At 43.4% G+C, this 13,634-nt stretch overlaps 1 protein-coding gene across 1 annotated transcript in view; it reads left to right on the top strand.

Annotated features, from left to right (window-relative positions):
* Window positions 1-13,634, top strand: part of SH3PXD2A (SH3 and PX domains 2A) — a 209,944-nt gene that overhangs the window by 139,425 nt on the left and 56,885 nt on the right. Inside the window, exon 6 of the mRNA XM_010007894.1 lies at window positions 3,718-3,849. Coding sequence (XP_010006196.1) covers window positions 3,718-3,849 — 132 coding nt within the window. The remainder of the gene's footprint in view (window positions 1-3,717; window positions 3,850-13,634) is intronic.

Raw genomic sequence — 13,634 nt, 5'->3', positions numbered from 1 at the left:
GCAGGAGCTGTTTTTCTGTCCTACTCTCCTTCCTTGTTTCTTTCCTCCTGTACTGAAGTCTTCCCCACAGTGCTTAATCCTGGACTAGCATCACTCCAGGAGTCACAGACCCCATCCTCCAAAAGGAATTATGCTCTAGGCATGGTCTGCTGTAGCTGTAAATAGTTTATTTGACCTTGGTTACTTCCTAGACCACGGAATTTATCACCTTTTTTTTTTCTTTCTTTTCTTTTTTTTTTTTTTTTTTTTTTCATAATAGAACCCCTATAACTTTTATAAAACTTCTGTTAGAATAGGTGTCTTAATTGTTGGTTTTTTTACCCTACTGACTGTGCCTGAAGGGAACATGGCAACAACTTAAAAGAGACTACCAAGAAAATGTTTAAGGCTTCTGCTTACTGGCAGGAGCTGTTTTTCTGTCCTACTCTCCTTCCTTGTTTCTTTCCTCCTGTACTGAAGTCTTCCCCACAGTGCTTAATCCTGGACTAGCATCACTCCAGGAGTCACAGACCCCATCCTCCAAAAGGAATTATGCTCTAGGCATGGTCTGCTGTAGCTGTAAATAGTTTATTTGACCTTGGTTACTTCCTAGACCACGGAATTTATCACCTTTTTTTTTTCTTTCTTTTCTTTTTTTTTTTTTTTTTTCTTCATAATAGGAACCCTATAACATTTATACAAGCTTCTGTTAGAATAGTGTCTTAATTGTGTATGTTGCACCAGCCACTATAGTGACTAAGAAGTCCTCCTGCAGCAAGGACCTTATCCAAGGCAGGACAGAGTAAATGGCATCGTAAAGTCCTGCTGGATTTTATGTATGTGAGTGCACTTATAACTTATCTTGCTGGACTATTGTAAACCCACTTTTTCTTTGGAGCTGGAGCCGTGGAGCTGGATTTGAAGTGCTGCTTCTCCCCTTTTCCTGGCAAAGGTGCTCCCCTGGCATGTGGTCCCTGACTTGGTGGCTGACAGGGTGTTTGCCAGCCTGGTCCTCTGTTTGTTGCCAGCCTGATCCTCTCTTTGTTCCCAGCAGGGACACGTGCATCACATGAGCACCACCCCTGCCACCAAGGCAATGCTGTGGTTTTGTTTGTTGGTTTTGTGTTGGTTTATTTTCTTACTCTTGTGAAAACTGTCAAGGGGTGAGAAGTAAAAAGACACATGGGGTGTCTGTTTAGCAAGTAGCTTCCTGTGTGTCCCTTGTCCCTCCTTTTGCCTTTCCACACACTGAATTCTCTGCTGATGCATAAACATAGTGCCATGGCAGCCTTTGTTTCAGGTTAGAGAATTGACATTTATCTTCACAAGACTAAAATGAAGTTGGGGTTGTAGGTGTTACTTGCCTAAATAGATTGAAGGAAGACAATAATGCTGGCCTGTTCTGAACTGGAGGAAGGACTGTGTGGGAAGCCATGTGAAACAGGGAAATTCATCTTGTCACACTCTAGCACTGGTTTAAACCAGAACATACATGTCAAGATGATTCATTATGATAAGAAACACGATGCTTATTTGGAATGAACAGCTGTGGTGAAAATTTTTATTACAAATTTCAATCTTGTCAGTTCACTGTCTTCTGCCCCTGTTCCTGCTATTGGGTATGGCTCCACTATCCATAGAAAAGCTGAATCTCTTAAACACAAACTTACAGAGGAGATGACTTATCTTTGAAGAAAATAACCTGAAGAGAGACAGAGGCACACTTAAGGAGCAAGGAAGTTTTCTAATTTTCTGGATTTCTTAAATCTGGTCCAAAGGGAGGCATTGTGACAGCATTTCCTCTCAGGAAACAGTTGAATTAATTGGTTTTTGTTCTAGGATTTTCATTTCACAGGATGCTGATTTAATGGCTGCACTCTTTACCTCTCTCTTGGCAGGGATGCTGATTATTTGTCTGTGGAATCACTTTGCATCTTCAGCCCAAATACACATGAACATGCTTCTTTTGGAAATACAGTGCTGAGCATCCTGTGCTTGGCTGTTGGTCCCTGGACTTGTCCAGTGGACAGTTTCAGACCATGCTGCTTCCTTCCCATCTCTTGTAGCCAATTTGTCATTAGAGATTCAGGAGACCTGGAGCCTGTTCCTGGCTCTGCCCTCAGCATGTGAAATGGGACTTACCGCAAATTGTACGTCTGCTGTCTTCCCTTTCCATCTGTGTCTGAATCTGGAGAGACAAGAACTGCATCTTACTATGTAAAATGTATAAAATGCTGTTGGCCCAAACAGCTCTGCATTTATACACATGTGAGAAACGGTTCTTCTTCTTCTCCACGTAAGTTTAAACAAAATGCCAGCCCCCCTGGCATCGGCTCACAACAACAGATTGCTGTAATTCAGGAAACCTGTAAAATAATTATGCATCAAGGCATGTGTCTGGTGCCTCTTGGAAAGAAATCGTAGATGCTTTTTGCTCTGGTCTGACTATCTGAAGACTGTATAAATGAAGGCAACTTAAGAAACTCTGGTGTCCTAAAGGTTTTCATGACTGTTGGAGGCTCTTTCCAAGTAGAGTACAGTTGATCTGTGCCTGGACTTGGGGTGTGCAAGGGCCTTGGCTGTGCTGTTTTTCTTGCACCAGAGAGCCAAGATGTGTCTGGTACAGTGAGTGGCAGCACAAGGAGGTCCCCCTCTGTGTCTGGCACAGCAGCATGCCTGCCTCACAGCTCCACCCCAAAATGCACAATTTCAGTTTGGGAGTGGGAAAGTCAGAAATTTATAAAAGAATCCCTAAACAACAAACAAAGAAAACCCCCCCACACCAGAACCAAGAAAAATCTCCAGGAGTGTGGAGGAAGGGAGAACTTTTAACTTGCACTTTTTGGCTCTTGTTTGTGTGAGAGGCTACGCTCATTCATAAACGGCTCTGACAGCTGAAAGCCCTTGATACAAAGAGGAACCAAACTGGAGAGGTTGGCTCCAAGGGTTCCAAAAAGGCTCTGAAGGGTGATGGAGAGGGAAAATCTGGGGTGCACTGTGCCCCTGTCCTGCTTGGGGCTGCTCTGCTGCGGGGAACGCGGAACTGCAGAGCTGGCAGGGGGCAGGCAGGGGGTGGCTGTATTTGAGTAAGGATCTGGCGCTATAACTTTTTTTCTTCTTCAGTTTCAAGTAAACACTCTTCCCCGCCCTCCCCTCTCTCCCTCCACCCCACCTCCCTCTCTTTCAATCCCGCTCATGTGTTTCTATTTAAGGGCTGCAGTGCAGACGAATATGATTGGCATCTACAGCCCCCTCTTGACTTTCAGCTCAAGCTTTTAGAGTGGAGAAGGAGCTGAGCCGCCAAGGGGAGAGCTGTTTTTTCTTTGGGTTTACTGGGGGGATGGCTCAGCTGTGGATTTATGCTGCTTCTGCCCAGGACTTTTCTTTCTGAATGGGAGCAAGGATTGTGGAAACCATGTTGGGAAGAGGTTTATTTTCAGAATCCATCATGAAACTTTGCAACTAATTCACTATTTTTGGCTCCTTTTTGTATTATTTTTTTTCCTCCCCTTTTTTCTTCTTCTTCTCTCCAATGTCCCTCTGTGCTGCTGGGTTGTGGGCCAGAGGAGGCTGTTTCTATATGGCCAGCCATTTGGGGATATGCTGCGAGCCAGGGTTGTTTGCTGATTTGCTTGGCTCTGGTGACAAGTTGGCCTGTTGTGAATCGGATGGACGGAGGTCGCTCTCGAGGAGCCATGGCTGGAAGCTGGCTTACAGCTTGCTTTTTCCCTTCCCCAGGTGCTGATGCTAGCTCTGAACCCATGATCCTGGAGCAGTATGTGGTGGTGTCCAACTATGAGAAACAAGAGAACTCTGAGATCAGCCTCCAGGCTGGAGAGGTCGTGGATGTCATAGAGAAAAATGAAAGCGGTAAGACACGTTTGCTGCTTTTCTCCCAGTGATCGGATTTTCGCATGTGTTCTTCTTTCGGTTTCCTCATCACTACTTGTAGCTGTATGTTAGCTCCATCTGGTACAGTTACTACGTCTGGCTGAGGATGTTGAAGTTTCTCAATGTTGATTTGGGCTGGGGTCCAAATGTTGCCTTCTACTGTAAGAATGTTTCATAGGTTTTGTGTATTAATTAGCCGAAGTACGCTAATGGAAAATGAAGGTGAAGGAGAGAAGGATCTGCAGCTAATGAAGCTGATGTGTATAGTAGACTGATACAGTTGCCTTGCTGTCTCTTCAAGCCTCTGTCAGCGTTTCCATTACTAACTCCCTTTTTGGAGGATTTATAGGATGAGTGTTTAAAAATTGCATGGGATGAAACTTGGCTTGACAGCTTAGCCCGTGGCCCAGAGCTTGGGAGGGAGGGGAGGGAATGTGCGTAGATAAATACGTGGCTGTGCACAGTTTCAAAACTTCTTACAGAAGCGTTAATTGGGGAGTTTTGAGGAAAGGAGGCAGAGCCTGTCATGTAAGAGCAAGATGAGATCCCTTCTTTTGTCATCCCTGGAATAGCCAGCTTCCACTTGGAAAATGAGATTTTTGGCAAGTGTATTTTGTGTACTTTAACTCTTGAATGTCTGGTAGCTTTGAGTCAGGGTTAACAAATGCAGGAGCTTGTGTACATCTGAGTGGTTGGAGCGGGTTAGCAGCTGGTTTGAATAATGGCCTGTCTTCAGCAGCTCCCCCTCCTCTCCTCCAGTGCTCCATGTATATTATTCCAGAGCTGTTGTCCAGGACTGGTTTCCAGCCCACTCGTGACTTGTGTGTCCTCATCCAGAGGAGGTGCTGGTATTTAGAGCCATTGAAGCAAAGGATGATGCTGTGGTAGCTCCACAGGCAGGGCTGTCACAGCTGGCTGGCTCTGGAGGATGCTGGACTTGCCAGAACTTGGGAGAATCAGGGCACCCTGATCTGGGACACAAGTCCGTCTTCCAGACATGAAGTCAGGTTAAATCTGAGTCAAATTATCCACACTGATGACCATGCATTGTATTTTTAAATTTATTTTTCTTTTAATGGAATGGTTAGTTCTCTGCTGTATGAAAGCCTAATGCTTGTTTGGCTTGAAGCAATGCAGTCATTTGCTGGCCAGTGATTTAATGTGGTGTCTAAAAGGAGAGCATGTGGAAATGAACTGGCTGGTGTGAACAGAAATTACTGTCTCGTGGGTTACGGAGTGTATCACTTGCAAAGCTAGTAGAGGTCAAAATGCTCTTCTGCCCCACTTTAAAGCATAGTTATGACTGAAGTGGGGGAAAAATGTCTTGACTTCTTAAACTGTGTCTAGGCTAGTGAATAAGCATCCTCCCTTCCAAGCCTGAGTTCTCCTCACTATCAGTAATGGGTGTTATTGCTGTCAGAACAAGCCTGGTTATTGTGGCAACATGTATTCATATCCATGATTTCTCTGTCTTGGAAAATTACTTGGGGAATTTGGCTGTTAAATAATACAAGAAGTATCTAAGTTCCAAATTACAATTCCTTTGTGTTTTCTTCTAATGTGGCCTCTCCACCTTGTACAGTTCATATAGTATTGTGTTGAACCACATGGCATGCAGAGATACAAATGGAGAGTGTCAGAGTTTGAATTTAATTAGTGGGTCCAAAAATGTGAGTCTTCTAAGGAAACATCCTGGAACTTGATTTACAGTTCTTAAGGCCGTATTCTGATGCTTAGCAGCCAAATTTCTCATTGTCAATATAAACAGGAAAGGAAATCTGAAGCCCTGAATTCCATGCTATGACATTGTCCTTTATATAGATATAAAACGGATATAGAAATGTATTTTTTTTAAAAAGTCACTGATAGGTGGTGGAGAGAGCATCATTTGCTCTGAGTGTTTGTCCTTACTGTTCTGGCAGTGAGTTCATGTTCTAGTTGTTCCACGAACAGGACTCCAAGCATGCACTCTCTCCCCTAGGTTAGGGGTACCACAGGAACAACTTTAATTCTTGTCTCTTCAGCTAAAGCTGAACCCATTAATGGCATAGTAACAAAAATAGCAGAAGTTTCTCTAGTGTCAACTTTTTTAACTCTTCAGTTATTATTTGAATCGAATTCCTGTTTAGTGTAGGCAAGCACACCTAGGAGGTGTGGTTGACTTCTGAGAACATGGAGATACACTTGTTAAGAAATTAAGATTATTGGACTTTGTGCATTTATGGTAGTTAATTTGACCCCATGGTCACGTAAGCTCAAGTGTTGTGAAACTGTAGTTGTGATTGTATACAGGAGGCTTGTTCTTCTGATCCAGACAGGCAAAGGTGATGTAAGGTGTTAGGGATTCCATCTGGAGCTGGGACAGTTTCATCAATGAAAGGAAGGAAGTGTGGCTAGATACCTTGTCAGTTGTGTGGCTGAGAAGTCCTGTCAGACTGGACAGTTGGATGTGCTGCTGGGCCAGTATCTCAAGTCTCCTGTGCATGTGTGCATATAGTGTATTGTGTCTGAGTTTGTGGTTTTTAAGTGTGTGTTGGGAAAGCGAGGTGCATATGAATGTGTGTAACTGGGTAGTCTGGATGACTGCTTGATTTTCGTAGAATCGTAGGCTTGTAGAATGCAAGGTTGGAAAGGACCTCAAGAATCATCTGGTCCAACCTTTTTATAGTGTCAACTTTTTTAACTCTTCAGTTATTATTTGAATCGAATTCCTGTTTAGTGTAGGCAAGCACACCTAGGAGGTGTGGTTGACTTCTGAGAACATGGAGATACACTTGTTAAGAAATTAAGATTATTGGACTTTGTGCATTTATGGTAGTTAATTTGACCCCATGGTCACGTAAGCTCAAGTGTTGTGAAACTGTAGTTGTGATTGTATACAGGAGGCTTGTTCTTCTGATCCAGACAGGCAAAGGTGATGTAAGGTGTTAGGGATTCCATCTGGAGCTGGGACAGTTTCATCAATGAAAGGAAGGAAGTGTGGCTAGATACCTTGTCAGTTGTGTGGCTGAGAAGTCCTGTCAGACTGGACAGTTGGATGTGCTGCTGGGCCAGTATCTCAAGTCTCCTGTGCATGTGTGCATATAGTGTATTGTGTCTGAGTTTGTGGTTTTTAAGTGTGTGTTGGGAAAGCGAGGTGCATATGAATGTGTGTAACTGGGTAGTCTGGATGACTGCTTGATTTTCGTAGAATCGTAGGCTTGTAGAATGCAAGGTTGGAAAGGACCTCAAGAATCATCTGGTCCAACCTTTTTAGGTAATACTATAGTTTATATGAGATGGCTCATTTTTAATAGCGTTGCCTGAATAGGATTGTATGTTGTTGCCTAGGGACACTTAAATGTTTTGTTGGTTGGTTTGTTTCCCCAGAGTGGGATAAACCTTAACTTGGCTCTGTTGCATGACTGTAGGGAAGAAACACCTTTGCTGTACTGGTCAGTTGGCCCTGTACTTTTCTTACATGGGAGAGAGGCTCAGAAGTTGTTTCCAAGTGATGCCTGTTTCAGATCCTTCACGGTGTTTTCTTCTGAACACTTCTAGGGCCTGAGCTAGAGTTACCTTCTCCTCTGATGTTTGCCTCCAAAACTGTGTACCCTGCTGGAAAGAAGCAAGCTCTGCTTTCCAAGACCAGTGTATAGGGCAGAGGTAAAAGGGGAAAATAACCCTGACATTTGATTTATTTGAGTCTTATCTGGTTAGCATCAAGGCACATTAACTTTATCTTAAATAACAGTGTGCTGCATTTACTATCTAGCATCATTGAGTGTTACTTTTCCATATCAGAATGGAATTTAAGGCATCTTGCAGTCAGACATGCACAAACTCATTTTTTAGGGCCTTGTCTTGTACTTAGTTTTCTTTTTCACTTGAAGAGAGTTGGACACGGCTGTCTTCGTTATTGGGCCAATCAAAATTACAACTTGGACATCACTTCAAGTTACAGCTTCTCTTCAGTATTATGACTTAAAAGTAAGGTCAGTGTAGCATGTGGTAAATTATTTCAGAAACCCTTCATCTCAGTTGTGAAGCCCATGGGTCACTGTAACCTGACTGTTACTGCAATTGCCATGGAAGCAGATCTTGCTAAACTGCAAGAAATCTGTTGTATTTCTTTACTTCAGAACAAACTATTTAGTTGTACAAGCTCTAAGACTTTAACGCTTGGTTTTTACAGCAAATACCTATATTGTCCTTCAGAACTTCTCAAATCTGGTTACATGAGCAGAAGACCCACAGTGTGTCTTAGGTATCTAATGGATATTGTCCCTCTTTTTTCCTCTTCTGAGGAGGAAAATATGCATGTTGCAATGGCCACAAATGCATCAGGAGGAAGAACAGAGGTTTACAGTCTCTCCAGATGGTGCCTGGGAACAGGCTGTTAGAAGGGTTGTGTTCCTTTTTGGAAGTGACTGTGATTTGTTTAAATGCACTGTGTAACCAACCTGCACGGTCCAACACTATCTAAACATCTCTGTGCTGTTTCAGAATAACAATGTGAATAGCTGACTTGAGCCTTTTCTGTCAAGTACGTAGGCTTCTTTTAAATCTTAAACAAAAAAAACCCCAAAACAACAAAAACAAACAAACAAAACACCTTGTGGAATTACTTAAAAATGTATTTCTGCAGCAGAATACAATATTGTGACTTCAAAGCAGGAATCTGACACAGATTTCTTCAAGGTAAAAGGAGGAGGGACTGAGCCAGAGCAGCTCCTTCTCTGCCAAGTTTTGCATGGATGTGGCTTGAAACAGTCAAGCTATAAACTGTGGCAGCAGTGTTTGCAATGGAAAACCTGACAGACAGTGAAGTATAAGCACGTGCCTGAGCACCTCTGCTGCTTTCCTCTCACAGGCAGGACAGGGGCTCTTCCCTCTCAGCCCCCAGGAGGCATAGCAGTGATGGAGGCATTGTGGGATGGTGTTTTCAGCTGGGCTGAGCAGGACCATAGCCATTTCCTTTGCAATTACATAAGTGCAGACCAATTTCCAATATTGTATTACATGCAATACGTAAAACACAGCTATTATGGCTAGTGTAACTTTTTCAGGACCCAAAGGGTTCTCTGGGAAGGAAGGCTGCTCTTCTCTCCTTGGTTGGGATGAGGGATATGGTGCTGAACTATCACCATAAGGCTTAGGGGTCTGGGGACTTGCTGGTAGTCCACACAGTATTGGGAGATTAGTGTGTGCCTGGCACTGTGCTCTGCATCATGATTTTGTTTCACTTCTGCTGCTCACTGGCTTCAGCCATGATTTAGGAGAGGGATGTAAAGAGGCCACAGCTCTCTCGTGACTCTGACTTCTGGGGATGCAATGGCTTTCCTGTTGTGAACTCCATCCTCTTAGATTAAGGGCTTTTTGAGTTTGACTTCTGCCTCTTCATGAGAAACATGGCACGCTTTAAAAGTGTTTCTTTCTGGGCTTAAGTAACTGGTTTTACTCGGTACCAAATCAGACCAAGTTTATTTTCTTGATGAATTACTGCACCTTGGCTAAAGGGATGCCATTAAAATGGCCCAGAGAGAAACAGAGAAGTTGGGTTTTGCATTTCAGGGATTCTTTTCCATCCCTGTGTTTTCTCTGCCATGTCTGCTTTTGCATGTAGCATTGGTTATTTTTGGTGTCTTTTCTTTAGAGTGGTGAGGCTTTTTGTTTTAAATTCTTTGAAGAAAGCTCTTTCTGTCTTATATCCATTATCTGGTGCTTTACCCCTTTGTCTAGGATGTTGTCTTCATGATTCTTGCTTTTTACACAGAGAAAATATGGCACTGTCTGCACTGCTAATGTCTCTGAGCATTAGTATTATCATCTTGCAAAAGCTGGCCAGAACCCAGTGTGGTTCTATTTATTCTCACAAATAAGTGATATGCTAGTGGTTTCCTAGGCTTCAAGTGTGGATGTAGTTCTATACCAAAATGCAAATGCAGTTACCATGTTTGCTTATGAGATGTCAATAGCTGTGCATGCATGGTTTAGATGTGTTGCCAGAGACAGTACACCTCATGGCCAACATCGTGCTTAACTTCAGGTGGAATTGTGCATACTGGCTTTCCCTGGAAAGCTATTATTTTCCTTGCAAAGCATTTCAAGTGAGCGTGTTCCATCAGATGTGACTCAGAACTTGATTTCTCTTTGTACTTCTAGCCCTGCCCTGCTGTTGGCTCTGAAAAGACCACTTTACTTCTTTGCATTTCCATATCTTCCCAGCATAGCTGTGCATTTGAATTTTGAACCTTTTAAGAGACCATAGCCTGATATAAAAAGTAAATACTGGCTTATACAGCAGACCCTTCATCAGTCTTTGAGCTGTGTCTGGAATTTGAGAAGGAGAAACAAATGCTTGTGTAGGTTGAACACCTTTCCTCTATCTAGCACTAGTAGCCACCACTAAATACCTGAGACAGCTTGTGTAACTGCTCCTGTATACACCAGTGTTCATAAGTCTGTAACAAGCAGGGCTGAGTTCAAGGAAGGACCACTCCAACCCCTTCTTCATAAATGAAGGTCTGTAGGCTCCAGTGCCCTATTCTGAACCCAGTGCTGCCTTCTGTGCATCCTGCCTTTCTGGGCCTGTCACCAGGCCTGCAGCAGAGGATACTTGATCCACTTATGAATCAGTTCCTGTCTTGCTGCAGTTTTCTACCCAGTGTGCGTACTAAGGCAGACAAACACAGAGCATCTGAGGAGGCAGGGTGGGCGATTAGGAATTTTTGGCTAGGAGTTACTGGAAAATAGTTTAATATGCTGAAAAACAGTGTTTGTAGAAGTTTTCCCTCCAAAAAGGGACAATGCTGGCAAAGCAGAGATGCTTTTCTCCTTCAAACACTTGCTCCGGGGGGAGAAGGGCTCTCTGTGCAGGCACTTTCAGAGACCTCTGTGGTGAGGGTCAGGGTGCTCAAGGGCACTCACATGTCTCACTGCAGCAGTGTTTTTGGACTTTTTGGAGGTAGTGATCAAAATTGGTTGCTCTCTTGCTTTGTTTTGCAACCCCATAAGCAAACCATTCTGTTGGTGTGTCTAGTTGCAAAGGATGCTATTATTTTAAACTTTAGCTGTCTGGAATCTGACACTTATGGAGGGAGCCTGGGTGCCTTGTTTTAAAGTTGCCAACAGAAATGGGGTTGATGGAGTATTAATAGGATGGACAGGAAAATTTAGACTAATCCAGACTCTGTGCTGGCTGCAGGGGAAGCCTGAGATGAGCGTAGAGCAGAAAGGTGAAACTCGATGTGGTGACTTGCTCTCGCCAAATTCTCACTGAAGTTCAGCTCCTTTCTGGCAATACAGTGCCTGACCAACCCTGCAAACACAGCAAACAGGCACTCCCTCTTCCAGTGGCCTGTTTGCAAAATACTGAATGGATGGAGAGAATTTACACTCACACCAGAAACAGCCGGCTCAGCAGAAGATGAGGAGGAGCCCTCCTTCCTCTGCTCTTGCCCCTGGGAGCCCAAGGGTGGGATGACACTGTCTAATGACTTTAGCAGCTGTAAAAAGCTGGAAGCAGCCCTTGACAGCCTACCCTGACCTCTCTGGTGATTCTGTTTTGTAAGCTATTTTATGACCACTTTTTTCTTGCCTTTTTTCTAATCTGATTGGATTTTTAAATGTGTGCCTTTGCAAGGGTAAGGAGGGGGTGCTTGCTTTCTTTTTCTGACTGTCCAACTTTCAGCAGGCAAAAGATTTTGGTATGGCTGATGCCCTCATTTGAGTTTCAAAATAAAAAACTTAGATTTATCGTGCCCAGAAAGGAAGCATCCTGCAAAACTTCTGAATCGGTTACCTCTGAGCTGCCCTTTACCTAGTCTTGGTCAATAAACTATTTGAGACTCATCTTTCTAGACCTACTTGTTGCTTGAGCATCACCACACCAACATCTCAACTGAGATTGGGAAGTTGCTGCATAAAACAGAATGCTGGAATTATGAGTGTGCTGTACTATTCATGCTGCTATCTTGTGATGTCTAAATGTCTTTCGTTTCCCCCACTTAGTAACTTACGTGGCAAGTGACAATTTGTTTCTGTCTTTCAAAGCTTAGAAGGTAATTCTCTATGCTCGAACCAAAGCCAGGGTTGTTAGTATTCTGGTGGTGGTAGATGTCCTCTGTCACTGTGGAAAATGAGGTTGTTCTTCATTGCCACCTCTGAAATACCTGCTGTTTTGTGACTGTGCGAGGGGACGGAGGTGGCCTCCTGCTGCTGGGAATACTTGTTTCAGTCCTGTGACAAGGAGAGATTGTCCCTTTAATTGTACTGTGACATTTCCAGCTCTTCTGGGAATTCCTTCTGCATTTCATAGACATCCTTGCTTGGTTTTCCTTTGCCCAGCTTTGAATTGCAGTAAGTACTTGCTGTGACTTCTTGGTGACAAGCTCATTATGAACATTTGAAATAGGGCTGTCTGGTAACACTATGCCCTTCTCATTGGCAAATTCTGCTGAAGCTTTCCTGGGACACCTCCAGACTGCTCTGGAGCTCTGCTACTGGGGATATTTTGCTTGGTGAGATAGAGTTGATTGGTAACTGGTATTATTTGAGTCCCACATGAGTTGGGAGAAGCTGAATGTCACACTAATGTGACCTTCAGTGAATTCATGAAGCCTTGCTAAAGTTAACTAGTAGTGCTGTTCCCTCAGGACCATCATGGAAGTTTTCAGTATAGTAAGAATCTGGGGACTATTTTCTAAGCAATACTGCCTCATTTCATTCTCCTATGAAGCAAAAAGAATAATTAACACAAGAGATGTCATAAGGTGATATTTCTTTAAAACATTTTGCTCTTTAAAGCATTATCCTCTTTAATTTAGTATCTATCAGAGCCCCTTTATGTAGTGTTTAATATTAATTTTTTTAAAGGAACACCTCTGCAAACAGAGACATACAATAAAACTGAATTTCCAATTTGAAATCATCCCACTAGACCATGTTTTCTCAAATACTTTAGGCTATAGTGTGTGGTTTATATTCATTTTTTAGTTCCATTCCCATTGTTTGTCTTAATTTTGGGCAATTGGTATTCTGACAGGGCTAGTTCAGTTGCTTGGGTTTGGGGTGGGTGGGTTGGGGTTTTTTTTTTTTGCTTTTTATGGAGACATCTGAAATCCAGCCACTTTGACTTTTGTTTAGCTGATGTCATGTCTCTGTGGGACAACTCTCCCCCACCCCCCAGTTTCCCTAAGCTAGGGGGAAGGGTTATCGCTCTGAATAGGGGAGCTCCAGAGATGCTAAATATGCATCTCTAGGGCTGGGGTTTTTTTCCCCATCTACTATCTTCTAAGCATCCCACTGAAGTAAACGGGTTCCCCTTTAAACTCCTCTTTGCTTGGCTTGATGTGAAACAAAATACTATCTGTTTAGTTCTACAGTTCTCTAATCTTCCAAGAAATGGGAATGGGAGCCCAGAGAGAGTAATTCCCCTGCCTTTCAAGACCTAGTGGGGCAAGCTCGCTTCCTAGGACAAAGCCATCACACAGGTGGAATTGAAGGAGGTCCCACAAGGCTGACAGATTAGCATGTATGGAGACCTTTCTTGTCTCCAAACCACACAAAGTGTATTCCAAAGGGGGGAGAAAAGTTAATGTCAACCATTGCAAAGATTGTTTCTTATTTGTAGCAGTTTTGACTTCCCCGTATCCATGGGGCTGAGACCCTTAAGACCCTCTCCAGAAACTGCAGACAAAGCCTGTCTGGACTTCATGTCTGGTAACTGTACACATGAAATTTGTGCCAGGACCTCTGAGGCTGGCTGCTGGGGCGGGGGGGGG

This window comes from Chaetura pelagica, unplaced genomic scaffold (genome assembly GCF_000747805.2).
Source record: "Chaetura pelagica isolate M959 unplaced genomic scaffold, ChaPel_1.0 scaffold531, whole genome shotgun sequence".
Taxonomy (NCBI): Eukaryota; Metazoa; Chordata; class Aves; order Apodiformes; family Apodidae; genus Chaetura; species Chaetura pelagica.
The sequence above is the reverse complement of the archived record's forward strand: the minus strand, read 5'-3'. Positions and strand labels throughout refer to the sequence as shown.